We start from the raw sequence: 27,115 nt of genomic DNA on the forward strand, positions 1-27,115 counted from the left end.
GAATAAAGTTATTGTCTAGATAAAATTAGTTTAAATAAAGTCCTCAGTAAATTGCACTGGTTGCCAGTTGCCGCTCGCATTAAATTCAAGGCACTGCCGTTTGCCTACAGAACAACCACTAGCACTGCTCCCTCTTACCTAAACTCATTACTTCAGACTTATGTGCCATCCAGAAACTTGCGCTCTGCTAGCGAATGTCGTCTTGTGGTACCATCACAAAGAGGCACAAAATCGCTTTCTCGGACCTTTACCATGACTGTTCCCTGTTGGTGGAATGATCTGCCTAACCCAACCAGAGCTTCTGAGTCAGTCGCCACTTTCAAGAAACTGCTGAAGACGTATCTTTTTCGGCAGCACTTGATTCAGTAGTACTAACACTTTCTCTTCACTTCTATTCTAAAAAAAAAAATGCACTAAAGTTAAACTGAGAGGGGTTATAGCACTTGCGTATTGTTGTCCTACTGTTAGTTTAACTGCTTTATTGTTTCTCATTTGTAAGTCGCTTTGGATAAAAGCGTCTGCTAAATGAATAAATGTAAATGTAGTTTTGATTGATTCACTTCCGTTGTAAAGATCATTAGTTATTAACTTAGCGGCCGCTAACACACACCGCTCTAACAGAAAACCCTTAACGCGTTCCGGCTCTCATTCACACAACAGTGTTCGAGAACGCAAACCTTCAAACAGGGTCCAAAGTGCCGACGTTGAATAATAAATAAAAAGGCGTTGAAAAATGGTGAAAAAAAAGGTCATCTCCGCGCAAACTTGTGAGAGCGCAGACGGCGTGCACATGCGTGTTACATGTTCAGTCTAGGTGTGCGAGACGGCGTGCACATGCGTGTTACATGTTCAGTCTAGGTGTGCGAGACGGCGTGCACATGCGTGTTACATGTTCAGTCTAGGTGTGCGAGACGGCGTGCACATGCGTGTTACATGTTCAGTCTAGGTGTGCGAGACGGCGTGCACATGCGTGTTACATGTTCAGTCTAGGTGTGCGCGTCTCAATATATATGTGCATAATATATATATATATCTCTACACACACAACACACCGGCTCAATACACTCAGTGGGTTTACTTTATATCTCATAATTATGACTTACTAATATTTTTATGTCATCATTTATACTTTTTATCTCATAATTATGACTTTGTGTGTCATCATAAAAAGATTTGTCATAACTTTGACTTTATCATTATTTTGACTGTCAGTTTCAACTTTGTCATACAATTATGACTTAGTATGTCATGAATTAAGTAATTTAGACTTTTTATAACATTATTATGACTTCGTATGTCATAATTTTGACTTTTTATCATTATTTTGACTCAATTTCAACTTAATTGGACTTAGTATGTCATGAATTAAGTAATAATTTCTTTTTATAACAATTTTGACTTGGTATGTCAATTTAAACTGTGTCATAATTTCAACTTTTTATCATAATTATGACTTGGTATTTCATCATTTTAAAAAAAATTATCAATTTTAATTTGTTTATCATTCTTTTGACTGTCAATTTCAACTATCATATAATTATGACTTAATTCATTTCATTAAAAACTTTGATGACATAATGTCATAATTTTGACTTCTCTCATGATTGACAGCACAACACACACTTGCTGGATGCGCTGCTTACCAATGGCTCTCTCGATTTTGCCCATGACTTGATTATTCGGGATTGCCTTCCCACATTCGTAGTCGGCGATGACCTGAGGCTTCTCACTGATTTTCTGGTGAACAAAAACACAGAACATATTTCTGATCAACTTGATAAAATAAGGCAGAATTTTTGAGATTACGACCCAATAACTCGACAGCAGTGAATGCTGTTATTTTTATTACCCGCTTGCCAACAGACTGCCCTGAATCCCTCGTTTATTAAACCATAGACTGTATATAAGTATGTGCGTAGTGTGTGTGACGTCACTCGTAGCGTTTCTGAAGCCCAAAGTGGGCGGAGCCGGCCGGCGCCATCTTGGCCGCGCGTCACTCCCGGATAAACGAACATGTGCAGCGAGGCGGATTAGCTGAGGTGACGTTAACGCTAGCACACAAACGGCTAGTAGTGACATCAGCGGCAATCCACCTGTCACTCAAGTGGCCACGCCCTTAATTATGCAGAACTTTAAGGCTTAATATAATTTAAACGGATGAGTTATTAAATAATTCACCCGCCTCACAGTCGTCATGAAGGGCAAAATTAGCGATATAGACCAAAACCACTTTTTGCACCAGACTGTAAACATGTTTTATTCTGCTGTAAAGTTGGGCATTTTAACATGAGGGTTTATGGGATTGAGTCTCTTCTGCAGCCGGTCTCTAGTGGCCAGTGGAGAAACTACAGTTTAATCACTTCAGTGTTGATGAGAGAGAGAGAGAGAGAGAGAGAGAGAGAGAGAGAGAGAGAGAGAGAGAGAGAGAGAGAGAGAGAGAGAGAGAGAGAGAGAGAGAGAGAGAGAGAGAGAGAGAGAGAGAGAGAGAGAGAGAGAGAGAGAGAGAGAGAGAGAGGTTGCGTTTGCGTTAAACACACGAGTCGTGCCAGACGGTGCGGTGAAGAGATGAGTCCCAGCTTACGACCCAAGCAATCCGATTGGTTCAAAGCACGTTTAATGGGTAATCGCTTGAGCGCCTGGATACAAATCAGACAAAATCACTTTATTATAGAAGTCCTTCTAACTACATTATAACGAGTCATTAATGTCTTTTAACTTATATGTTTCATATACTAGTATATAACCGAAGCTATAGATCGTGAATTTAAACATATTTCTGATCTTAGTTAGCGTAGTAGCATAGGTCAAGGTCAAGGTCAAGTTTATTTATATAGCACGTTTACAAACAGACACTGCTGCCCCAAAGTGCTGTACAGATCCAGAGAAACAACATAAAATAACCATACAATACAACATAATAAAAGCGACACGAAAAAAAGATTACACAACTCAGCTTGTATTAAAAAGCAAATGCAAAAAGATGAGTTTTTAAAAGTGATTTAAAACTCTCCATAGAGGTAGCTGCTCTAATATTGAAAGGAAGAGCGTTCCAGAGCTTAGGACCTGCAACACAAAATGCTCTGTCCCCTCTGGTTTTCAGTCTGGACCTTGGACAGTTTAAAAGCAGCTGGTCAGTGGACCTAAGTGCTCTGACTGGCGTGTGCAGAGTCAACATGTCGGATAAATATGATGGAGCCAACCCATTTAGAGATTTAAAAACAAACAATAAGATCTTAAAATGGATTCTAAAAATGACAGGCAGTCAGTGGAGAGATGACAGTACCGGGGTGATGTGGTCTCTGCGCCTTATCCCTGTCATCAGGCGTGCAGCCGCATTTTGAACTAGTTGTAATCGGCGAACTGAAGACTGATCAAGGCCATAGTACAATGAGTTACAATAGTCCAGGCGATTTGTTATCAGGGCATGCACAACTTTTTCCAGTTGGTTTTGGGGCAGATAGGGCTTGACCTTCCCTAGAAGTCTAAGCTGAAAGAAGCTTGTTTTAACCACTGAGCTGATTTGTTTATCGAGTTTAAAAGAACTGTCAATAAAAACACCAAGACTTTTTACTGACGGGCAGCCATTTGGCAGCATTTGTTCAAGAGTACTGTTAAAACCAGAGACATCGGGCTCCCCAAAAATTACAAGTTCAGTTTTTTTTGTCATTTAGATTTAAAAAATTCAATGACATCCAGTCTTTAACTTCTTGTAAACATTTTTTCAGAGCTTCAACTGAGTTTGTTTTGATATTCAAAGGTAGATATATTTGGATGTCATCTGCGAAACAATGAAAGGAAATATTGTGTGTTTGGAAGATTGATCCCAGGGGTAGCATATATAGAGAAAACAAGACTGGGCCTAAAATTGAGCCTTGAGGCACCCCGCTGTCAATTGGGGCTTTGTCTGAATAAAAAGGACCAAGGTTTACAGAAAAAGACCTATCTGTCAGATATGATTGAAACCACTTCAGAGCAGTGCCTTTAATGCCTGCACAGGACTCTAGTCTGGATAATAAAATATTATGGTTGACCGTATCAAATGCTGCCGTTAAATCTAAAAGCACTAGCATCGCAGAGCTATTAGAATCAGAAATTAAAAGAAGATCGTTAAAAACCTTTAAGAGAGCAGTTTCTGTACTGTGACAGGATCTAAAACCAGACTGAAATTTTTCAAAGATGTTGTTGGAATTTAGATGCAATTGAAGTTGGGCATATACCACTTTTTCTAAAACTTTACACAAAAATGGAAGCTTAGACACTGGCCTGTAGTTGGACAAAACAGAGGAGTCCAAATTATGCTTTTTCAGGAGGGGCTGCACGATGGCCTTTTTAAAAGCACCCGGAACACGCCCAGCTGAAAGTGACAAGTTTATCAAATTTAAAATACAAGGCCCAACAGTGTCAATAACATCTTTAAAAAGTTTGGCTGGAAGGCTGTCTGATGAACGGACCGAGGGTCTTAAACTTTGGACCATCTTTGACAGCTCAGAGAGAGATATTGGCATAAAATCTTCAAAAACAACTGAACATAAAGGTAAAATACTGGGATCTGGCGCAACACAAAGGGTTAAGGCCCGGATATTGACCACTTTATCCATGAAGAATTTACAAAATCTGTCACACAGAAGGGCACTGGGAATGATGCCAGTATGCTCAGGGGGGTTGATTATCCTATTTAGAACATTAAAAAGAACATGAGGTTTGTGACAGTTGTTTTGTACAAGGTTTGACATATACTGAGTCTTTGCAGCCTTAACAGCGTCTTGGTAGTTAGACAAACAGTCCCTTAACATCCCCAGAGATACATGAAGTTTGTCTTTTTTCCATTTTCTCTCAGCACGGCGACATTCCCTTCTGAGAGCACGAGTATTGTCATTGTGCCATGGCTCTCCATTTAAATTAGAGCGCCTAAGCATAAACGGTTCTATTGAGTCAAGAATTTCTGTGCACGTTGAGTCAAATAGAGTAACCAGTTCATCAATGTCCATATTTGAACAAGAGGCACCCATGGACATGAAAGGAGAGTTATCGAACGCTGCAGCAAAAAGGGAAGCCGTAGATGGACTTATAGCGCGCCGCTGACGCATGGGTACGCACGCTTTACTTAGAGGGCGCGGCAGAGAAACAGAAAACAAGACAGGCATATGGTCAGAAATACCTGCATCAGAAATATCCTTTATGGACAGATTTAGGCCATGGGACAAGACCAAGTCTAAAATATGTCCCTTGTTATGAGTCGGGCAGTTCACAGACTGACTGAGGTTAAACGAATCTAAGATGTTTAAAAAGTCCTTGACCAAGGGCTTAGAAGTACAGCACACATGAATATTAAAATCACCAACAATTAAAAAATGATCATACTTAAGAGCCATGCCTGCCACGAACGCCGAAAAATCCTTTATAAAATCCTTATTGAATTTGGGAGGGCGGTAAATGAGCGCACATAATACTGTTAGATTGAGGTTTAGCTCGAAGAGTTGCAGCTCAAAGCTCTTGTATTGTTCACAAGGGGTTTTCTTACAGTTTAGCATGGTTTTAAAAACTGGCGCTAGACCCCCTCCTTTTCCCGTGGTTCGTGGAGAACTAAAGAAAGAACATGCCGGTGGAAGAAGCTCTGAGAAGGGGAAACACTCACCCGGTTTAACCCACGTCTCTGAAAGAAGCATGCAGTCAAGCTCCCGGGATACAAAGAAGTCGTTTAATATAAAAGTCTTGTTAGACAAGGATCTAATATTGATCAGTGCCAACTGAACATGACATAGCATGTATCTATCCGATGAGCTTATACTGCCTTACCATATTCACAGCAATTCGTCATGCAATTATAATTACGTCATTATTTTTATCGTAATAATCAGCGCAATATGTTGTACAAATTTTTTTATTAAAAGAACCATGAAATAATGTTATTTTGAGTTTATTACTATTTTTCTTATTACCAGTTTATATGACAGATGCGAACAGATTTAGATCAGGCACACTACTGGCCTACTACTGGGGTCCTGCTTACAGTGGCGAGATCTTTCTGCGTCAGACCCTGATCCTGTCGGCCTTTCTGGATCACTTTCCCCACTTCCAGCGGCACTCGCTGGTGATGCAGCTCCTCCGTCTCGTGGTCCAGTTTAGCCGTGTTCTTCGTCACCAGATGCTGCTTATTCTGACCCGCCGACCCTGAGAGAGCACTCACGTCAATCGGGAATATTGCATATATTATCAGTGCACATCATTATAGTGATGATAATCTTCAATCAGGATAGAGAGCCTAAGCCCCGCCCCTCCGCTTGTGTGCAGTCTGGTACAAAACACACAGGCATGACGGCGTAACGTTACGATTATAACGCTAGACTACAAAACATGACAGACGTTAGCTTCAGTAAAGTTAGCTTCAGTAACGTTAGCTTCAGTAACGTTAGCTTCAGTAACGTTAGCTTCAGTAAAGTTAGCTTCAGTAAAGTTAGCTTCAGTAACGTTAGCTTCAGTAACGTTAGCTTCGGTAACGTTAGCTTCGGTAACGTTAGCTTCGGTAACGTTAGCTTCGGTAACGTTGGCTTCGGTAACGTTAGCTTCGGTAACGTTAGCTTCGGTAACGTTAGCTTCGGTAACGTTAGCTTCAGTAACGTTAGCTTCAGTAAAGTTAGCTTCAGTAAAGTTAGCTTCAGTAAAGTTAGCTTCAGTAACGTTAGCTTCAGTAACGTTAGCTTCAGTAAAGTTAGCTTCAGTAAAGTTAGCTTCAGTAACGTTGGCTTCAGTAACGTTGGCTTCAGTAACGTTGGCCTCAGTAAAGTTAGCTTCAGTAACCTTAGCTTCAGTAACAGTAACGTTAGCTTCAGTAAAGTTAGCTTCAGTAAAGTTAGCTTCAGTAAAGTTAGCTTCAGTAAAGTTAGCTTCAGTAAAGTTAGCTTCAGTAAAGTTAGCTTCAGTAAAGTTGGCTTCAGTAAAGTTAGCTTCAGTAAAGTTAGCTTCAGTAAAGTTAGCTTCAGTAAAGTTAGCTTCAGTAAAGTTGGCTTCAGTAACGTTGGCTTCAGTAACGTTGGCTTCAGTAACGTTAGCTTCAGTAAAGTTAGCTTCAGTAACGTTAGCTTCAGTAACGTTAGCTTCAGTAAAGTTAGCTTCAGTAACGTTAGCTTCAGTAACAGTAACGTTAGCTTCAGTAAAGTTAGCTTCAGTAAAGTTAGCTTCAGTAAAGTTAGCTTCAGTAAAGTTAGCTTCAGTAAAGTTAGCTTCAGTAACGTTAGCTTCGGTAACGTTAGCTTCGGTAACGTTAGCTTCGGTAAAGTTAGCTTTTTGCATTTGTAATTACGTATTTTCACAGTCTTATACCTCAACAGTTTTACATCCAACTTTAAACTCTCTTGACTTTAAAATGTATCTTTTAAATTGACAAACATCATATGTGTAGTTCAGGGCACAATTTAAACGGGTGTATATATCCAAATATTTGTTGTCTCTCGCCATTGACTACCATACAATATTTATCTGAAATAATGTCCCATGGTCCACCGGAAGGGGAGGGGCTTAGGCTCTCTATAAGTCTTGCAGCTTTTCTTCTCTTCTCTGATGATATGGGCGGAACTATAACCTGTCACTCACATGAGATCAGCCAATAGCAGACCAAAACCATCCAATCAATTCCCCACAGACACAATCAAGCCCCGCCCACATCTGTTCTTGTTCCAGAAGCGTTTCACTCGATATACGACACAATAGAGGAGAAAAGACCAGCACAACTTCACTTTCATGATGCGTTTAAACACTGACACAAGAAAAGACGTCTAACTATGATGATGTTTTCATTATAAGATTAAACATACGCAATATTCTAATGATATAGTGAATATGAACTGTCATGCTTTCCTCATCTTTATCACACAAAATATCAATGCCGTTCTGAAAAAGACAAAGGGAAAACACAAATACATAAACATCTTCACAAAAGCCACGCTTATAATCTCTGAATGTGTTTGAATCAGTTTCAGTTTATAGCAGAGGACACTTTTTTCTTTGAATTAATTGTGAAAAGCGCTATAAAAATAAATACTGGAAGTACTGGAGAACCGGAAATTTGGTGACTTTCTCATTGAGGATCATAAACAATCACATGAACCTGAAACAAATACTCACAGTTTTACTTATGACCTCATTAGACGAAAGCTCATTTCTTAATGATAACCTCAAATTTGAAACAACTCATTGAATAAAGATGATTTATGTGATGTTATTACAGTGACAGATGTATTGAGTTTTACTGTACTGATGATGTGTGAGATTAAAGTTGTTGTTGTCAAACACACTCCAGTAAATCTACAGTCCAACACTAGAACAAACTGCCAGATGCATAAAAGTAATAATATTTCTTTACATTTTTTGGTGGTCTCGACGTCATCTCCACGTCTCTGCGCAGCGGCGACCGCCTACAACAGCAATCACACACACAACACACACTTATTTCAGGATCATTCTATCGCCACGCTTCACATTTCCCTAGCGGAAAACAAAGTATACTTGCGTTTAAAAATATATTCCCTTTTTCAATAGTATATTGCAAAAATACTCAAAAACTATCTTTATATATATTAAAAGCTTATTAGATCATGCTTTTACCCATTTTCACAATACAACTTTCAACACACTTTAAAATAATTGTACCGTAGTATATTTTAGAAAAATATACTTGAGGTGAAAATTGTGTATTTATTTGCACTTTATAAAAAATATATTTTAGGTATGTTTTGAATGCAATTAATTTTTTAACGTACTTGTAACACAAATAAAGTACACTTTAATATCATTAATCAAGCATGTAATTAGTCACAGGCATATACTTGAAATCGTTCCAATTTAGCACACACACAAGTAAACTAAAAGTTATGCTTTACTACAATTTAATTACAACTAAAACATACTTAGTACAAAATTATTTGTTTTAAAACAGCACACTTTAAGTTAACTAATCATTAACACACTTGAAGTATACTGAATTAGTATGGGTTGCAAGTATACTTAGCATATGTTTCTTTCACCAGCGTTGCTTTCAATGCAAAATCAGTTTATTTGCAAAGCACTTTCCACAATACATATTTTTTCGCATTTTTTTATTTTATTTCATACACTTTTTCTGTTTTTCCAAACAACAAGAACATGAAAATGAAATATGTGACTGTCTCTAGAGACTTGTTATGGATCGAGAGATTCCATTTCCGGTTACAATAAGGTTCATTAGTTGACGTACTAAGAATGAACAATACTTCTTCAGCATTTATTAATCTTAGTTCATATTCATTTCAACATTTGAGCTACTAATACATTATTAAAATCAAAGGTTGTATTAGTTAGCATTAGTTAATGCACTGGGAACTAACATGAACAAACAATGAACAGCTGTAGTTTTATCAACTAACATTAACAAAGATAAAGACTGTAACAAATGTATTGCTCATTGTTAGTTAATACGTTAACTAATGAATCGTATGGTAAAGTGTTAACGTTACCCATATTTCATAAGTCATTTTATTGCCATGCGTCGCATTCGCTTTCAATGCAAATTCAGTAGCAAAGCACTTTCCACATATTGTTTCACAGCACTTGTTTCAAATTTCTGACATAGTTTCTGTTTGTCCAAACAACAAGAACATGATAATGAAACACGTGACTGTCTAGAGTTGTTATGAATCGAGAGAATATTCTAGATTCCAGCGCGCGCACGTGTTGATTAGCCGAACCCGAACCCGAAACGTGATCCGGATCATCAGAACACACTCACCTGTCTGGATTTGGACTGAGAGGCAGAGGGGTTCTTCTTCCTCAACACGGTCACTGTGTCCCAGTCGCTCTCGGCCATGCTGTCTGTGTGTGTGTGTGTGTGTGTGTGTGTGTGTGTGTGTGAGAGATTAGAACCAGATCCGCTGACACTGGAGCAGAGTTTCACTGAACGCCAACAGCGACACCCGCAGTTCCAGCCGTCAAGAATGCCACTTCTTATTTCTGTGTGGAATTTTGCAGTATTTATTATAAATGTGTTTTTTTTAATAAGCTTTAAGACAAATCATGTGTAAATTCATAAGTCGACAGCATTGCTGAGTATTTTCTCCTTAAAACTGCAGTGAACCAAAGACAGTCTCAAAAACACGCTTTGAAATCGCTGGTGTTTCTGACGTCACAAACTACCTTGTAACCAATCAGATCAACGTGTGATCGTCAACGAGTGGATCTCTGAGTGAGTGAGTGAGTGGAGGCGGGGCTCATTAGCATATATTAATAAAACCACGCATACTAAATGAGGCGAGGGTGTCGAGTTACATTATTTTAAGGCATGATAAAACAGTTTTCAAGGAGAAAACATTTAAAAATGTCATTTTGGTGATCAAAGATGAGTTTTAAAGGGAAATAATTATTGAGTACTGGGGGACTTTAATTCATGTGCCTCGTAATCTTGAATCAGAATAACTTCCTCTTGCAGCATCTCTTCTCTGATGATGTGGGTGGGGTAACCTGTCAATCACATGAGATCAGCCAATAGCAAACCACAACCATCTAATCAATTCCCCAAGGCAGAGCCTCCTCAAAAAACAAAAAAAAAAAAAAAAACTGGAGAAATCCATTCACAGTACAAAAATAAAACAATGCAAATATTATGCAATATGGCTTTAAAAGGTGTATATCTCTCCTCAGTGCCAAATGAGTTTTAACAGACCGCCTGAATGGAGTAAAGTCATGTGACAGAAGGCAGTTCCTGCACTGCGCTATAAATCCCGCCTCTTGTTTTCTCGTTTAATTTCGTGTTTGCAAATCGGTATTTAAAAACAAACAAACAAACAAACACATAATTAAAAACATACAAACGTTTGTTCCATTGTTCCAAAAACAAGAGGAAGGAATACCTTATATCGCTTAGTATGTGATAATTTAAGGCCATTAGTATATTTTGCTATTAATTAATCGACACATTAAGTTGTGCATATGTTTCCTTAACGCAGCATTGCAAGATGGGAACGATAATAAAAACAAACATTTGTTCAAACATTGGAAAATTCGTAAAGTCAGCATGAAACAAAAGTTGCGTGAAACGCTTCTGGAACAAGAACAAATGTAGGGCGGGGCTTGATTATGTCCGTGGGGAATTGATTGGACTGTTGGATGGTTGTGGTTTGCTATTGGTGGATCTCATGTGAGTGACAGGTTGCCCCGCCCTCGCCATCAGGGAAGAGCAGAGATGCTGCAAGAGGAACTTATTCTGATTCAATATTATTAACAGAATAATGATGTTCACAGATAAATAATTTAGAATAAACCCTACAATATTCCATTAAAAAAATAATTTTAATAAGTTTATTTTATTCCTGCAGGCGTCGCTGTGGCTCGGTGGTGACGTCATATCCGCTCTGGGCGGCAGCAGCAGCAGCTTCACTCTCAGGCCGGGAAAACCCGATAACAAGCGAACAGAGAAAAACACTGAGAAATCTCTATCCATCCTGACGAGTTTCTCTCTCCGGTGGAAATATATCGATATATGTGATCTGAAGTGACAATCATACGTGTAATCGGTGAGTTATTCGCGCGCTCCGTGCGGTTATTCGCGTGTTTCGGGTCGGTTTGTCGCAGGATGTCTGAGTGTTTGTGTCGCTTTGTTCTGAGGAGCAGCCATTTTTAATCGCCTCACACATCAACAAGTCCACTCAAAACCCTCATTAACGCATTGATTAGTCAATATACTGGTCTATTTTAATTAAACACCCGCGCTACTTGCGATTTTGTCTATGTTTGAAGCTCGTGTGTCAGTTCTGCTGAAGTTTATACACCAGAAGCGGCTCGCGGCTAATCTCCGTTAGCATTGCTAAAGCTCTCAGAGAATTTGTCAAAATCTCGCAGATTATATAAAATATCGTTATTAATCAGCGCTCACACGTATATGTACAGACTGTGGTGTGTGATTGTGTTGATCAGATGTGTGTGAAATGAGCTGTGTGTTCAGTAATCAGGCTGGAGAGCTTCTGTTTACATCTCATGCTAACTGACTCTATTCGCGTACGAGTTCGTGTTATAACCGAGAGATTCAGTGTTCGTGATTATAACGATTCTCTTGTTTCACTAACAGCAGACTGTAGTTTAAAGATTGGATTTGACAGATGTGTTGGTTTAATTTAGCCCGACACCAGTTTCATATTTCGCTAATAAATCAGTTTGATTCCACAATTATTGTCTTGTTTAATGTGTGCTGTTGTCTCTGTATTTGTGTATTTCACATTTCTGTCTCATGTTGAGTGAGTTTGGCGGTGATGATGATGATGATGATGATGATGATGATGATGATGAAGGATTGTCTATCAGAGTGGAAATATAATGCTTTGTGTGTTAGTGTTCACGCACTTGATTTATTTTTAAAGGTTACACTTTATTTAAAGGTGTCTTTGTCCAAGTACTGAGTAATATTAATGAATAACATGTATTTACTGTATAATTAGGGTTAGGGCTTGGTTTAGGGTTAGTTATTGTGTGTATAATTGACTGTTACCTGCAGTACAAACACTGTAAAATAAAGTGCTCCCACTTTATATAAGGCGTCTTTAACTAGTATGTACTTGCATCAAAACATAACCATGTACAGTGTATTTATTGTGTTGATGTCTTTGTGAAACACTTGTGCTGCTGTTGATGTGGGATACAGTGATGTTAGGAACATGTGTGTATATATAATCAAACAATAAGTGCATTGTATCAAACGAGTTATTTAAGTGTTATTACAAAAGATACTTAATATAAGGTGGGACGGATAAATTGTTACCTTATTTTTTAAAAATCTTTTTTGTCTTCATAGCTTCAGTCCAAAGTAATTGAAAGACATCTTTACTGGGGCTTTATTTCAACGGTCCGTGAATATCTTTTCTCTTTAGATGTCTCTGGATTGTTTTAGTGTAAATTGAAGGTTTTCAATTAAAGTTAAAGCTGAAGATTATTTGCTCTTGTGTGTGTGTGTGTAAGCAGACGGTGTGTTTTATTTACTGCGCCGCCACAGAAACCCCATTAATGACAGTGCAAGCTTCTAGATGTGTGCGAATTATTCCTTTAACGCGTTAGTCCGTCCGAACATGATCGTTCTGACATCATCATCATCATCCAAACTCATAAGACTTTCTTTCAAGATATTGAAATGTGTATTACTGAACTCTGACCCTCCATTGAAAGTCCATGTAACCAAAAAAAGTCAATCTCCTGAAGTAACATGACTACTTTATATCATAAACAGATTTTATGTAAACTTTTAGTCACATATAAACTTAGATCAGCGCACATGCATCAAAACATAGTAAACCGTAACTCAGACACACTGCAAAAAATGCTTTTCTTACTCGGTATTTTTGTCTTGTTTCCAGTCGAAATATCAAAAAATTCTTAAATCAAGATGCATTTACTAAAGTAATAAAATGCCATATGATATTATGTCTTGCTTTCTGGGGAAATAAATCAAAATTAAGTGAGTTTTTGCTTAAAAAAGCTAAAATTTCTGCCAATGGGGTAAGAAAAAATAATCTAGTTTCTGTTTGAGTTCATTTCTCACCCCATTGACAGATAATTTTGCATTTTAAAAGCAACGACTCACTTTAATCATTTCCCCAGAAAACAAGACTTAATATCAAGTGGCATTTTACTCCTCTAGTAAATGCATCTTGATTTAAGAATATTTAGATATTTGGACTGGAAACAAGACGACAATATTGAGTAAGAAAAGCATTTTTTGCAGTGCATGCTTTTTTGATCAACGAGAGCGACCGCATGTTTGAGCTTCTGCTTATTTAATGTGTCTTTTTACAGTTTTTGAATCATGAAATTGTTGATTGTGTGTTGTTGTGCAACACTTCTGTTTTCTTGAACATGATGTTGCTTTGACCTCACGCCGACATCTCCAGTCCGAGACTCTCTCAGTGAGCCGGTTTGCATCTTGTTTTTGTCTCTACCTGACCTGGCTAATTATTCTGTCCAAGAGTGTGTTTTGCTGTTGACCAGCTTTCAAATGTGTCTGAACCAGATCTTCTTTCTGGCATTGAAACCATTATACAGCTTCAGAGTTATATTGATTCTTGTGTTGTGTTTTTCCACAGAAACAGACGGTACTGAGGAAGAGGTGCAAAGAAAAATTCCCATACTCGATGACATTACATCGCAATGTCCGATCGTTTGGGGCAAATAACCAAGTCCAAGGATGGGAAAAGCAAGTATTCATCACTCAGCCTATTTGACAAGTACAAAGGGAAGTCAATAGAAACTCAGAAAACCACAGGTGAGACTCAAGAACTCAATATTCAGACATATATTCATAATAAATTCTGTCTGGGAGTATTTGATACTCTTATCAGGGTTCGTTCGAGGTGCTTTAAAATGCTTGAATTTGACTCTTTGAAATTTAAGTCCTGGAAAACATGTACTTGAAAATTTCCTGAAAGAAGTGCTTGAATTATTAGAAGGACAATACATGGGAAATTTATTTTCATACAGAATTAAAGCTGCAGTCCGTCTGATATAGAGTTATTTCACATGGCTATGATATTGTGATATTGCTCTTATAAATATCCAAGTAAATGATACAGCTTTTATTCTTCAGGTCAATCATATATTCATTGGAGAAAAACAAATGAAAAGTGCTTTTTTTAATGGTTAAACTTGCCACAGTCATTGCATCTGCTGCACTTTATTCATACCATTTTGTTTTATTAGCTTATTTGGTAACACTTTATTTTACAGTGTCCTTGTTACTTATGTTACATGTACTTACCGTAGTAAAAAGAGTAAATTATTATTACGCAGTACTTAAATATATAATTACACTGTAACAATGACACCTTAGAATAAAGTGTAACCGCTTATTTTTATTGATCTATTTACCTTTTTAGAATTTAAAAGATAATGAAGAAAGCTGTTGTTTGATAAGTGAGATCTCTGATTGAAATCCTTGGAAAAAAATAAAAAGTAGTGGTTAAAGTCCTTGAAAGTCCTGTAATTTGATTTTACAGTGTCTGTACGAACCCTTTCTTATTCACGCGTTCACTTACAAATATTTCAGATAGATGTCATGTTCCTCAGACTGGAGTCGCCCCCATGCAGACATCACGCATTCCAGCTGTCCTTCATTAAAATGTTCTCTGATTTCATAAGAACTTAAATGTCAAAGCGCTTCATATTCACATTTATCGCGTCTGTCCCATGTATCCGTGATGTGTCCCCTGTATATGTGTCTGTGTGACCGGCTCTCTCCTGTCTCTCTCCTGCAGTTGTTGCACGACATGGCTTACAGAGTCTTGGCAAAGTGGCCGCAGCCCGGCGCATGCCTCCTCCCGCTCACCTGCCGAGCCTGAAGTCTGAGAGTAAAGGAAACGATCCCAACGTGTTTATCGTGCCCAAAGACGGTACAGGATGGGCAAACAAGCAGGATCAACCCGATCCAAAGAGGTCAGGCCCGAACGCTCAGTAAAACATTTCTAGTGTGGCCTGTGTGAGGACAGATGTTGAGCGGTAGAGTGTTTTGTCGTTTTACAGCAGGCGTGTGTGTAGTTATTGTCATGCAGAGCGGCTTGTGTTAAAGTCCGATAATTGTATCCCTTAAAACTCGTCTTTGATCACCAAAATTACATTTAAATGTTTTTCCCTTAAAAATGCCTTAAAATATCTTGAATGTAACTTGACACTCTTGCCTGATTTAGTATGTGCGGTTCTATGAATATGCAAATGAGCCCCGCCTCCACTCACTCACTCACTCAGAGATCCACTCTTTGACGATCACACGTTGATCTGATTGGTTGCAAGGTAGTTTGTGACGTCAGAAACACCAGCGATTTCAAAGGGTGTTTTTGAGATTGTCTTTGGTTCACTGCAGTTTTAAAGGAGTCATAACCTAGTATTACCTCGGATACCCACGCCCTATTATAGTCTTTCAGGCCCTTCTAAAAAAGAAAAGTGGAAAAAAAATAAACACAGAGCTCCTCTGACCCTTATTTCTGAATGCATTATTGTCTCGCGAGATCTGATGTGATATTTTGGCTGTCGTGGACGGTCATTTTAATAATGCAAATGAGGGGCGCGTTGATTGGTGGCAGGAAGGAGGGGGCTTGACACCGCAGGTAACTTCAGCATAAGTCATATATTTGTCAGAAAAAGAAAAAATACACCATTGCCAGATACATTCTTACAGAAGCCCCACTAACTGAAAGCTATTTTTCAGACTGCATGTTTTCGATGAGTTTTGCTAATAATGTTTTGTGGTATATTGTTTTCATAATTACATTTAGCAAACCGTTTTAGGCACTGTGCATGGACTCCTGTACCGTCACTACTGTAGTGTAAAACAAAGTGGAAAGATGTGACTAGCATTCGTAGAGTCCATTCCCCGTGTTTACCTCGAAGCTAACGTTACATACAATAGCCGCATTAGTAGTTAGCTGCTGTTTGTTACACACAGTAGAGTAATAAAACCACAGTCTTACCGTTTCAATTTCAGGCAAGTCCCTGATTGGTGGAATGGCACCTTTTTCCAAACGTAGCTTCGAGGCAAACTTCGCCTGATATTGCCCCAAATATGTAAAGGATTCCTGTGTAAAATGTTTAGCGCAGACACCTAACGTTGAGCCAGTTGATAAGGTTGTTGGAACAGCGTCATTAAAAATGAATTTCATCCACTGGTCCCTAGTAGTTTGGTCCGTTTTTGGTAGAGAAAACACATTTGAATGTTGATTCTGGCAGTCAACCACAGAGCAACTCACGTGTGCACTACATTTCTGCATTTTTCTTGACTGAATCAGAGGGGGAGAGGGGCAGGACGGGCTTCCTGCAGAATATGTCTGCGGTGTCCATATACCTATATCCTGCCCCGTCTTGACGTCAAGTCAGGGGAGAAAGTAAAATCTCGTATTTGAGTGCGCTGGTTTACGAACCCTGGGGTAAACAAACGCTTCACTTTTGAATATCGGCTTCCCGGCCAATGTATAATCCTTAGGCAATCATAACATACATTGATCCTCGTGGAAGAGTGAAAATTACAGGTTATGACTCCTTTAAGGAGAAAATACTCAGCAATGCTGTCGACTTATGAATTTACACATGATTTGTCTCAAAGCATATTAAAAACACCACATAGACACATAAACAACATTAAATAGTGGATTTTCAACACAGGGGGACTTTAAAAAAGGCATGTGTGTAAAGAGAAAGGGAGATTCATTACAGTCAGTCCTGTGTTTTTCAGGGAAGTGTTTTTTTCAAAAAGTATGAACCATGCGAGTTGTGTAAATCCCAAAATGAACTGGTTGAGGGTGTGGTTCTGGTTACTGTATGATGAAATCGCATAATTTATTTCATGTAGGCATTGCTTGTGTCAGCGCTGCTCGCATGTGAGCCAGGGATGCGAATAAAAGGTGATGGTGAATTTTGATAATACCTGGTTCTTAGAAAGTATATGGCTTAGTAAGTAAGTACATTTTATTTATATTGCACATATTAGTGCGATCATGACATCACAACGGTTGTGTAATAACCACGATCACATGATTAATAATCAATAATTGTGAGCGACAAGGTTGTTAATCGATAGCATTTGCTTCTTTTGAAGCCGCCAGCCTGCATTATTTCAACTCAGTTTTAAAGTAATTGTTTAACGGTGGAATTCCTGGTGAAAAACTACGAAACAAGCAAACACTTTTTAGCTCCGCCCACTGCCATGAATCACCACAAATGACTTAAGTCAATCTCTCTACACTCTCAAAATACTTAAATATTTGAATATATATGCATATTGTACAATAAACCTAATATATATATACATATATCCATACATTTATGCAACATTTTAAAACGAGTGGTTTTATTTCTCAATTGTTTTTAACACGATTATGCTTTTTTGCAATGGATTGATTGTAGTTCTTTCCCTCACTGAAGCTGGCAAGCTCAGTCTTTTACCATTGTGTTTTTTTTTGTCCAATTTTTAGCTTGAAATCAAGATTTGTAATGTTATGATTCCCCTCGTAGCCGGCTAAGTTTGGTTCATGGCTTATAATTCTTCAAAGAAGCCTTTTTAAAAAGCCCTATGGGAGAAATAAATGGAAAAAATGCTTCTAGAACCAACGCTGCTGAACAAGTGTGTGGCACTAATGAACTAACTATTGAATCAAGTTACAAAACTTAAGTGTCGTCACAAATAAACAAATGTTTCAAACTGATTAAACTAGGGCTGGGCTATAAAACGATAACGATAGTTATCGCGATATAATTTTCTTGATAAACGATATCAAGAGTTCGATAAATGTTCGATAATGTTTATGCGGCAAAAGCGGAACGAAACTCATTTGAACCGCGCGCCACACGGACCGTTAATCCACTCGGCTCAAAGTCCAAATGGCAGCGCGAACTCAATAGAGCAAATGCGTTTACTCCTTTCTTTTACTGTCTATGGTTTATTCTGATCGGGCTCGCTCACGAGATCCAGTGAGAAGCGCTTGAACACAAATGTCTCACTGATTTAAACCAGTTTAAAGGCAGATGAAACAGCGCTGACAAACAGGAGAAACACTGCGCAACGATTCAGTCAGAAGGCCTTTCCGTCTACAAATTCCCATCATTTACCATGGATTTACTGTAACGTTAGTCTAGTAATATTAACTGCACCATGAAATGTGGGATTTACATATTGAATTGTATTATATTATTAATGGAGACAATGTATTAAATGACTAATGGAATATAATTACAGTATTTAATCATGTATTTAGGCTACTGTTTTCATATATATACCATAGAAACCATAAAGTTAGATTTTGCCATGGCCATGATAGTGAGGTGCTATAGGCTATGCCTGGTTTTATCTGTGGTTATCATGATCTAAATGCATGATACTGGATGACCAATGGTTAATTTTAATAAAACTTAAACAGTCAGAATATTACATTTTCAGGCCTGATAGCGCTTGCTTTTTTTTTTTAAAAAGAAAGAAAAAAAAGCGGAGTTCGACCAATCATAGCGCTGGGTTCATTCCCCAAATAGCAAGCGGGTATGATTGACAGATGCGTAAGGCCTATCATTAAAAAGAGACTGAAAATCGACAGCTATAAAGAATCCCGCTCGATCCCGCTTCCACTCCCGCGGCCGCCTCTGACTGAGTTCATGAGCGAGGACAGTAGGCTACAGTAGTCACGGCACTTCTGACTCCTGTAGGTAAACGGGCTGGGGTGGATGTGGAAAGTTGAAGTATTGTATTGAGTTAACTTAATCTGGATTCTATTATCACACGGAGTGATCGCAATCCCATGGGTTATCTTAAAATACTCCGTCATTCATGTCACTCAGATAAGATGAAGACATCATACAGCCATGCAAATTTAAAATGCTTAAAGGAGAACTCCGGGCAATTTGTAAGTTAATCTTGATCGTTAGACCTTTGTGAGTACTGACTATAGAAAAAAAAACGAACCGGATTGGTGATTGCTACGCGGAGCTGCGACCGCGAATGCCCAGAGCTCCCACCCAGCTAAAACGGCAGCTATGGGGGCATCGACATAAAGAGCGTTTTTGAACAGCGTTTTTGAACCTCTTAACAGACACAAAATGCAATTAAAATGTCTGTCCAACATGAACAGGGACCCTACATGTGAACAAGATGCGTTTAGCAACTTAGCCATTGTTTCAACTCACCTAAATAGTCTTTTAGACGGCGAGCTGTAGTCTCGCGCTGCAGTCCCGTGCTGTAGCCGGAAAAGGTAAACAATGTCCAGGTGGGAGGAGCGTTGATCATGTGCGACGAGTCTTCGTACGTGGAATGGCATTTTTCTTCAAACGGCCCCCCTGTGTTGAGTGTGTGTAGTCATCCTTGTCAAAGTGTTCACTGCAAATGCGGTAATCTTTAGCGCGTAGTACTTCTACGGGAGTTTGCACATCAAGTTGAAGTACAACTAGCCACAACTGCAGAATCTCGAGGTCATGGAAAGGAAGACGATGAAAATTTAAGCTCTTATATTTTCGCATTCTGTCGCCACAATTCGGAAAGGCACAAACACGAACCATTTCTTCTTCACTTGTAAGCAACTCTGATCATAACTCGTCGCACATGATCAACGCTCCTCCCACCTGGACATTGTTTACCTTTTCCGGCTACAGCACGGGACTGCAGCGCGAGACTACAGCTTGCCGTCTAAAAGACTATTTAGGTGAGTTGAAACAATGGCTAAGTTGCTAAACGCATCTTGTTCACATGTAGGGTCCCTGTTCATGTTGGACAGACATTTTAATTGCATTTTGTGTCTGTTAAGAGGCTCAAAAACGCTCTTTATGTCGATGCCCCCATAGCTGCCGTTTAAGCTGGGTGGGAGCTCTGGGCATTCGCGGTCGCAGCTCCGCGTAGCAAGCACCAATCCGGTTCGTTTTTTTTTCTATAGTCAGTACTTACAAAGGTCTAACGATCAAGATTAACTTACAAATTGCCCGGAGTTCTCCTTTAAGTATTGATGAACAATAAATCTAAATAAAATTAAAATCGCTATGGCTTACTGATTATGAAAGTGCTGTGATTTGTGGATTAATGTACTGATAACAGTCTGCAAACAGGCGTTTATTTATTCATTCTCAGTGTTGAGAAACGTAGCCTGCATGTGTTACATTATTGTGTTATAATAACTAAAGTACCTAATTATGTTACATAATAATTTTGTATGAAAACTAGCGCGTTACTTATGGATAAGAAACCGTTGTATCAGTGCTGCGCTCTCTCTCTCTCAAACAAACACAGACCGCACGCACAGAGAGAGATGATAATTGTAAAATGAAAATTTACGAACTGTTTTGTTCTTGGTTGTGGTTTTTTTCCTGTCAAAATGCCAGAAAGCATTTTTTATCCCGTGTTTTTAAAATTCGTTAAATGAAGGACGTTTTACTATTAACACAGCCCTATGTCAGATTCTTCCAACATATATTTGATATTCTTTTTAGAATAAGTGATTCGTTTTGCTATTATTGGTCCTGTGACAGGACTCCTGTCTATTCATTGTCAACTATTTTCTATAAGTATGTTTTTATTGGCTAAGGTTTATTCAGCTAATGCGTGTCCTGTTTAAAATGTGCAATGTTCAAATGCAAAGACAGCACGGCACAAATAAAAGCCCTTTTTTCTTTTCTTTTAATCAAGTAGGCTATCATATTTGGATATTGGAATAACAAATTAAGTAGAACTATATTAAATGTACAAATGTTTTGTTTTACTGTTTTCTAGGGGTTTCTTAATTTTAGACTAGTTGACCAGCACACATTATTTTGCAATGCAATATTAATCATGAAAAAAATACAGTGCAGTGCAAGTGAAATTTAGGATTTGGGTCGAATTCAAAAAACTAAAAAGAGTTATGAAGATAGGCATGTGTTTGTGTGTGTCTTGCATTCTCAAAAAATAATGACAAAAATATATGACAACAATATAAGAAGACGAGAAGAACAATCGCTCATCCACTCGTCACTTTGTGTCAGAAATTAGCGGAGGATAAACTCGCCCTTACGCATCTGTCCCAGGGAAAAAAGTTCAGGCTCAGGATTTTTTTCTAGTATCACCCCTGCATTTTACAAAATAAAAATGTGGTTGTGACATTTTTTTTTTAACAGATGTTAATGTTTTTGTTAATGAACATAAATTTAACATAGTAGTATTAGCTTGAGTTAGGATGCAGATTTACAGTCAACTCACTGTCAAATATGCGTTTCGTGACAAAACATGTAATATATTGCAGCCTGCACTGCAAACTGTGCTGAATATATGTGCCATCAAAGTCAGGCAACACAAACATGTTTCAAGACTTGAAACAATATCCCCCATTAGCACATGCAGAAACTAAGGGTGTATTCACACCTGCCTTGTTTGGTTCGATTGAATCGAACTCTAGTTCGTTTCCCCCCTTGGTGCGGACCTTTTGGGCAGGTGTGAATACAGCAATCGAACTCGGGTGCGGACCAAACAACCGAACCGAGACTAGGGCTGGGTTTCGATTCAAATTTCAAGAATCGATTCCGATTCTCAAGATCTTGAATCGATTATCATTATTCGATTCGATCCGATCTCATCCGATCTTCGAGATTTAGATAAGTGTTTTTGAAAAAAGCATTTTTTTCCAGCTGTTACCTGAATTACAGGTATGCAACATATTGATACTATTATTATAGACATTCAACTGCAAATTAATGGAGTCGGGGTTGCCAACTCTCACGCATCTGGCGTGACACTCACGCATTCAGCCTCAATCTCACGGTCTCACGCTCAACAAAGAAATCTCACGCTAAATTAGACATTCTTCTGTGCTGTATTTTTTTCCCACTCATGTGCACTAATTTCCGAATTACTATAAGCAAGTTCAGGCTCTGATTGAACCTCTGCATTTTCTCATGCAGAGAAAAACCGCGGACAAAGAGGACACTGACACCGACAGACTAGACAGAGAAGGTTACTTTTGATATGGAACAAATTCTCGGCTGTCAGATTCTGTCAATATTTCCAACGTTTGGCGCTTTTAAATGCGACAGATCGCTGTAGCGCGTCAGTTCAAACGGCACGTGATACAGTAGCCTAGTAGTAAATAAAATTTTAACTTACAAAACCTTTAGAAAACACAAGTGTGTCACAGTTTTGTGAAAACCTTCAAGTACTCCAGGTATAAGACAGATCGCAGCTTTGAGTGTTTCTGGAGTTTTCAAAGCAACCGCTTGCTTAACGTTACTGACCGCCATGTTCGTTGTTTTAATGTCCTTCCACCTCGCGCGCATGCGTGAATTCAATGACGCGGCAAGTTAAAGTTCACGGGGAAAATGTAGGCCTATTATTAAATCGATCCTCTGAGTTACGGATCGATCTTTAGAAATTAATATGAAAATCGATTCAGAATTGGTGAATCGATTTTTTTCAACACAGCCCTAACCGAGACCCAGCTGAAGAGGAGGTCTCGGTACGGTATCAAACGAACTCTGGTACGGTTCGTTTACGGTATGAACATGAACCGACCCAATTGCAAGAAAGCACTGCACCTTGAGTTAACAGGCTTCCGTAGTCGGAGTTGCGTTATGGGAAAGTGATCTGTTGTAGCCTACTACATTTGATAAAATGAGTTACAACATCGTATAGATGACATAGTATCATATGATACTCATTAGTTTCTTCATATTGCGTTTGTACAGAATAACACAAAATTAGTAAAAGAACAAATATTGCAGTACGAAATATCTCATGCTGAGCCTTTTTTGCACTTCCTGATTACCCTTCTTGAGAATCCTTGTCAAATGAATGGACGACCTTAGCACACGTGTGGTTTTGTTTACAAATTTTGGTTCACTTGCAAAAAAGAGCAGTGTGAAAGCGAACCGTACCAAAAAAAAAAAATAATGTATTTGGTCCGGACCAAAGCAAGTGAACTATCGGACTTTCCTGGTGTGAATACACCCTAAGAAATATATTTTTTTATTCAGTTATCTATTTTAAGGAAAAATGACAAATGTTTTAATGTTCTACCTGAGATTTGTGAAATGTTCACCTGTTTGGCAAGTGTTTGTCATAATATGTTGATGTTCTGACAATAAAGAGTAGTTTAAATCCACATTTAATGCTCTGGTTTCTACAACTTTCACTTAGGAGCAAAAATCTGCCTTTAAACTTGAAAGAAAGAAAGATTTGAAATTTATCGTGATAATTATCGATATCGACTGATATAAAAAAAATTATCGTGATCTTTTTTTTTTGGCCATATCGCCCAGCCCCAGATTAAACTGCTGGTTATTGTAATGTATACTTAAAGAGGTTGTATAAAGCCCCTTTTCACAAGATGTGAAATAAGTCTCTGATGTCCCCAGAGTGTGTATGTGAAGTTTTAGCTCAAAATACCCCACAGATCATTATTTATAGCATGTTAAAATTGTCCTTTTTGAGGGTGAGCAAAAACGTGTCGTTTTGTGTGTCCCTTTAAATGCAAATGAGCTGCTGCTCCCGGCACAGAGGGCGGAGCTTAAAGAGCGTGTGTGTGTGTGTGTGTGTGTGTGTGTGTGTGTGTGTGTGTGTTTGCTGCTCCGATTACCTCTACTAAACATGGAGTCACCCCCTTTGTTGTGTGTTCCTGGGGGCGGGGTTTATGTAAATCTTAGGGTTAGTGATGTCACTAACCCGTGAAGAAGCTCATTGTAGTTCCTAACAGCCGTTTGTTGTAGTCCTTAAATTATATCTGTAAAAGAAAATCTCTCTTTGCTTTGAACTTTGAGCGTCGCAACTTTGCAGATGTTATGCTCAAACAGCAACATTACACACTAACTAAAGTTTAAAAAGTTAAAGACCGCGCTTTCTTCGTTTTTTTCTCCATTCTGAAAACGCAGGTCCGATGTTTACTCGTGTCTGACTCCTCGCTCGGTCAGTCTGCCGTTTCCTTTTCTCTGTTCCTCCGACAATGCTTTTCTAGCTTTCTGCTTCTTATATGCCAGTTTAGTCATGATGATAGTTGTTCTTATAGCTAGCCGGATCCTGGATGGGGGCGTGTATGCGTGTAATGTGTGCAGTGCCGTAAAGCAATTCGTTACATCGCGAGAACTGAAATCACACGATACTTCCTGACGGCGGTTCGCCGGCCCAAAGTTGCAAGTGCGTTTTTTCCGCTCACAGGCACCAGAGGGGGGCGAGACGACCACCATTCAACCCGAAAAGAGTCATATAACCATTCCAATAACTCTGAAGCTGTTCAGTTAAGCTAAAAAACTGCATAGTGCTGCTTTAAATCATAATTAACCACCCTTTTAAAATCACTTTGCTCTCAAATATCCAGCTCTATTTTTGTATGTGAACGTCTGTCGTGTGATTGGCTGACGGTTTCGTCTCTGGTTTTCCTCCTCTAGTTCCGTTGCATCTTCAGCACAGCTGCCGGAGTCGCAGCCACCGCTGGCTTTACAGAAATCTGTCTCCAATCTTCAGAAGCCCACGCCGATCACCAGCCAGGAGGTACACACTCTCTTCACTGCGTTTACATGCACACGCTTTGTTTCAATCCGTCTCAATTCATTCCGACTGATGAATCTCAATGTAGTGTACATGAACGCTAAACATGTGATCGGGTTGATGTGCGCGTTTTATGTCACAAGCTTCAAATCTCAATATTTTATTTGACATGCGCACACGAATATACAGTTTCCCGCCGTTTGCACATAATAACTATTCTCCTACATTGGTTCTTTATTTGTTTTAAACAGCAGACTTCATATTTATCCATTTCTGGTCATAATTTGAAGACGATGAGCGTATGAACCGTTGTGCTTATTTATTTTCACTTCACACACGCAGAGAAAGCAGGATTATAGGAGGACGAGACACTCGTTTATACGACACTTTATTCATCAGGAAGAACAGCTCGTTCAGCGCGTCATACGTCATGACGCTATTTCCAAGTCATTGCACATGCGCAGTCTTTCAGTTTCAGTTTTCAATCCGATCAAGTGTTTACATGTTCTCTTGATCGGATTAGAAAAGGAATAAACCCACTTTCAATCTGATAATCTCATTCGTATCGAGCTCAATCGGATTGATTACGGCTTTTCAGTCCGATTGAGCCGTCAGATTGACTACTAACGGATTATTTGGTTGCATGTAAACGTAGCCATTGAGAGATTCGAGTTTCACCCATGTTGACGAGTGTTTTGATGTGATTTGTTCCTCTAGAGCACAAGTACAGGTGGACCAAAGCAATGGGCACAGGTCAATGGAAAGGCAGTAGATCAAGATGGTAAAAATCTGTTTATTTCTATCTCTGTTTTTTTAGTAGTGATCAGATGTGGTTCGTTGCGATGTTTCACATTTGTCTGTGGTGTTCAGGTTTAAAGGTCTCAAGCCGACTGCAGCCCTTCTCTCACGAGGAATTTCCGACGCTGAAAGCAGCAGGAGAACAGGACAAGGTTGGCAAGGAAAGAAGCGTCTTCGATCCGTCGTATGGGCCCGGACCAAGCCTCCGCCCACAGAGTGAGTCCTCTCTGCATTTACATCATTACATATTCACTAGAACATGGAGAACATTTCATAAAATGCATATATATGTTCAAAACAGTGATAATGATTTGTATTAAGTGTTGGGAGTCGAAAATCGATTCCAATTCTGGAATCAGATACTTTCGGTTCCTCTTATCGATTCCTTTGTGAGCATTTCGACATGAGTTTAAACCATTGAAGCGCGAGAGACTCTGTTTCTGTGTTCGTGTGTATCAGTATATTAGATCCGTGCAGCTCTTAAAGCGACAGCATTCGTGCCGTCTCTATAATAACACTAATCACACAACAAAAGACAAAGAGAAAATTCACTTTGTTCTTGACCGAATAACTATATTTGTAATGCATGTTTTATTTATAAAGTGAAGTTTTATTTCACATTTGATTAGTTTCTGTACCTTAAAATACCTGAAAATCTTAAAACACTGTCTATTTCAATCGTATCTTTGATCAATTGTATCTATTTGTTGCGATTTCTAATTTATTTTATTTGTTATATTGTTTCTTTTTTAATTTATAATAGGTAGGCTAGTTAAAATTTTAGTTAATTTTAGTTAATGTTTTATATGGTATTTTTGTTTGATATTCAGCTTCAATTAAATGTTTGGCAATATGACTAAATGTGAATGATATCTTAGTTTTTTTTTTTTATTTACCTTATTGGAATCGAAATTAGGAATCTAAGAAGCAGAATCGAAATCGTTAAAATTCAAATGACACCGAACCCTAATTGTATTTATAAATTATAAAGTGTGAGAGCTGTCAGGTTTTTGGAAATTTTAGGTTTGTATGATTTGTGTGTTCATGTAGTGTAAACTGATATATTATCTACTTGCTCAGACAACAGTTTTCAGATCTCGGTGTAGCAAGTCAGATCCATAATTAGTAAATAGCTTCGTTTTTAATGTTGATAGGACTCATTCTTCCCACTGGTCGTGCTGGAAAAACATCTTTTAACTATCAAATGTGACTGATAGGCTCCATTTATCAGGAGAGTGAGAAGCTGACTGACAAGACGATGGCGGAAGATTTGGTTTTAAATCAAAATGTAAAAGCGCTTATTTAAAGCTCCAGTCCGCAACGTTTTTGGGTTAAAAGTTATCC

The 27,115-nt window shown here is 38.6% G+C and overlaps 2 protein-coding genes across 2 annotated transcripts in view; one reads left to right on the top strand and one right to left on the bottom strand.

Moving 5' to 3' along the window:
- Positions 1-9,893, bottom strand: part of LOC143722539 (endothelial differentiation-related factor 1 homolog) — a 10,314-nt gene extending 421 nt beyond the window's left edge. Inside the window, exons 1-4 of the mRNA XM_077213921.1 lie at positions 9,761-9,893; positions 8,360-8,411; positions 6,011-6,171; positions 1,644-1,737 (exon numbers count right to left, since the gene is read on the bottom strand). Coding sequence (XP_077070036.1) covers positions 1,644-1,737; positions 6,011-6,171; positions 8,360-8,411; positions 9,761-9,838 — 385 coding nt within the window. The 5' untranslated portion in view covers positions 9,839-9,893. The remainder of the gene's footprint in view (positions 1-1,643; positions 1,738-6,010; positions 6,172-8,359; positions 8,412-9,760) is intronic.
- Positions 9,894-11,371: 1,478 nt separating this feature from the next.
- The window catches only part of LOC143722531 (protein PRRC2B-like), a 55,468-nt gene continuing 39,724 nt past the window's right edge, over positions 11,372-27,115 (top strand). Inside the window, exons 1-6 of the mRNA XM_077213903.1 lie at positions 11,372-11,540; positions 14,094-14,272; positions 15,261-15,438; positions 24,874-24,976; positions 25,691-25,754; positions 25,844-25,987. Coding sequence (XP_077070018.1) covers positions 14,158-14,272; positions 15,261-15,438; positions 24,874-24,976; positions 25,691-25,754; positions 25,844-25,987 — 604 coding nt within the window. The 5' untranslated portion in view covers positions 11,372-11,540; positions 14,094-14,157. The remainder of the gene's footprint in view (positions 11,541-14,093; positions 14,273-15,260; positions 15,439-24,873; positions 24,977-25,690; positions 25,755-25,843; positions 25,988-27,115) is intronic.

The sequence above is a fragment of the Siphateles boraxobius genome, unplaced genomic scaffold (genome assembly GCF_051911475.1).
Source record: "Siphateles boraxobius isolate OS27281-9 unplaced genomic scaffold, OSU_SipBor_1 67, whole genome shotgun sequence".
In the NCBI taxonomy this organism is placed as follows: domain Eukaryota; kingdom Metazoa; phylum Chordata; class Actinopteri; order Cypriniformes; family Leuciscidae; genus Siphateles; species Siphateles boraxobius.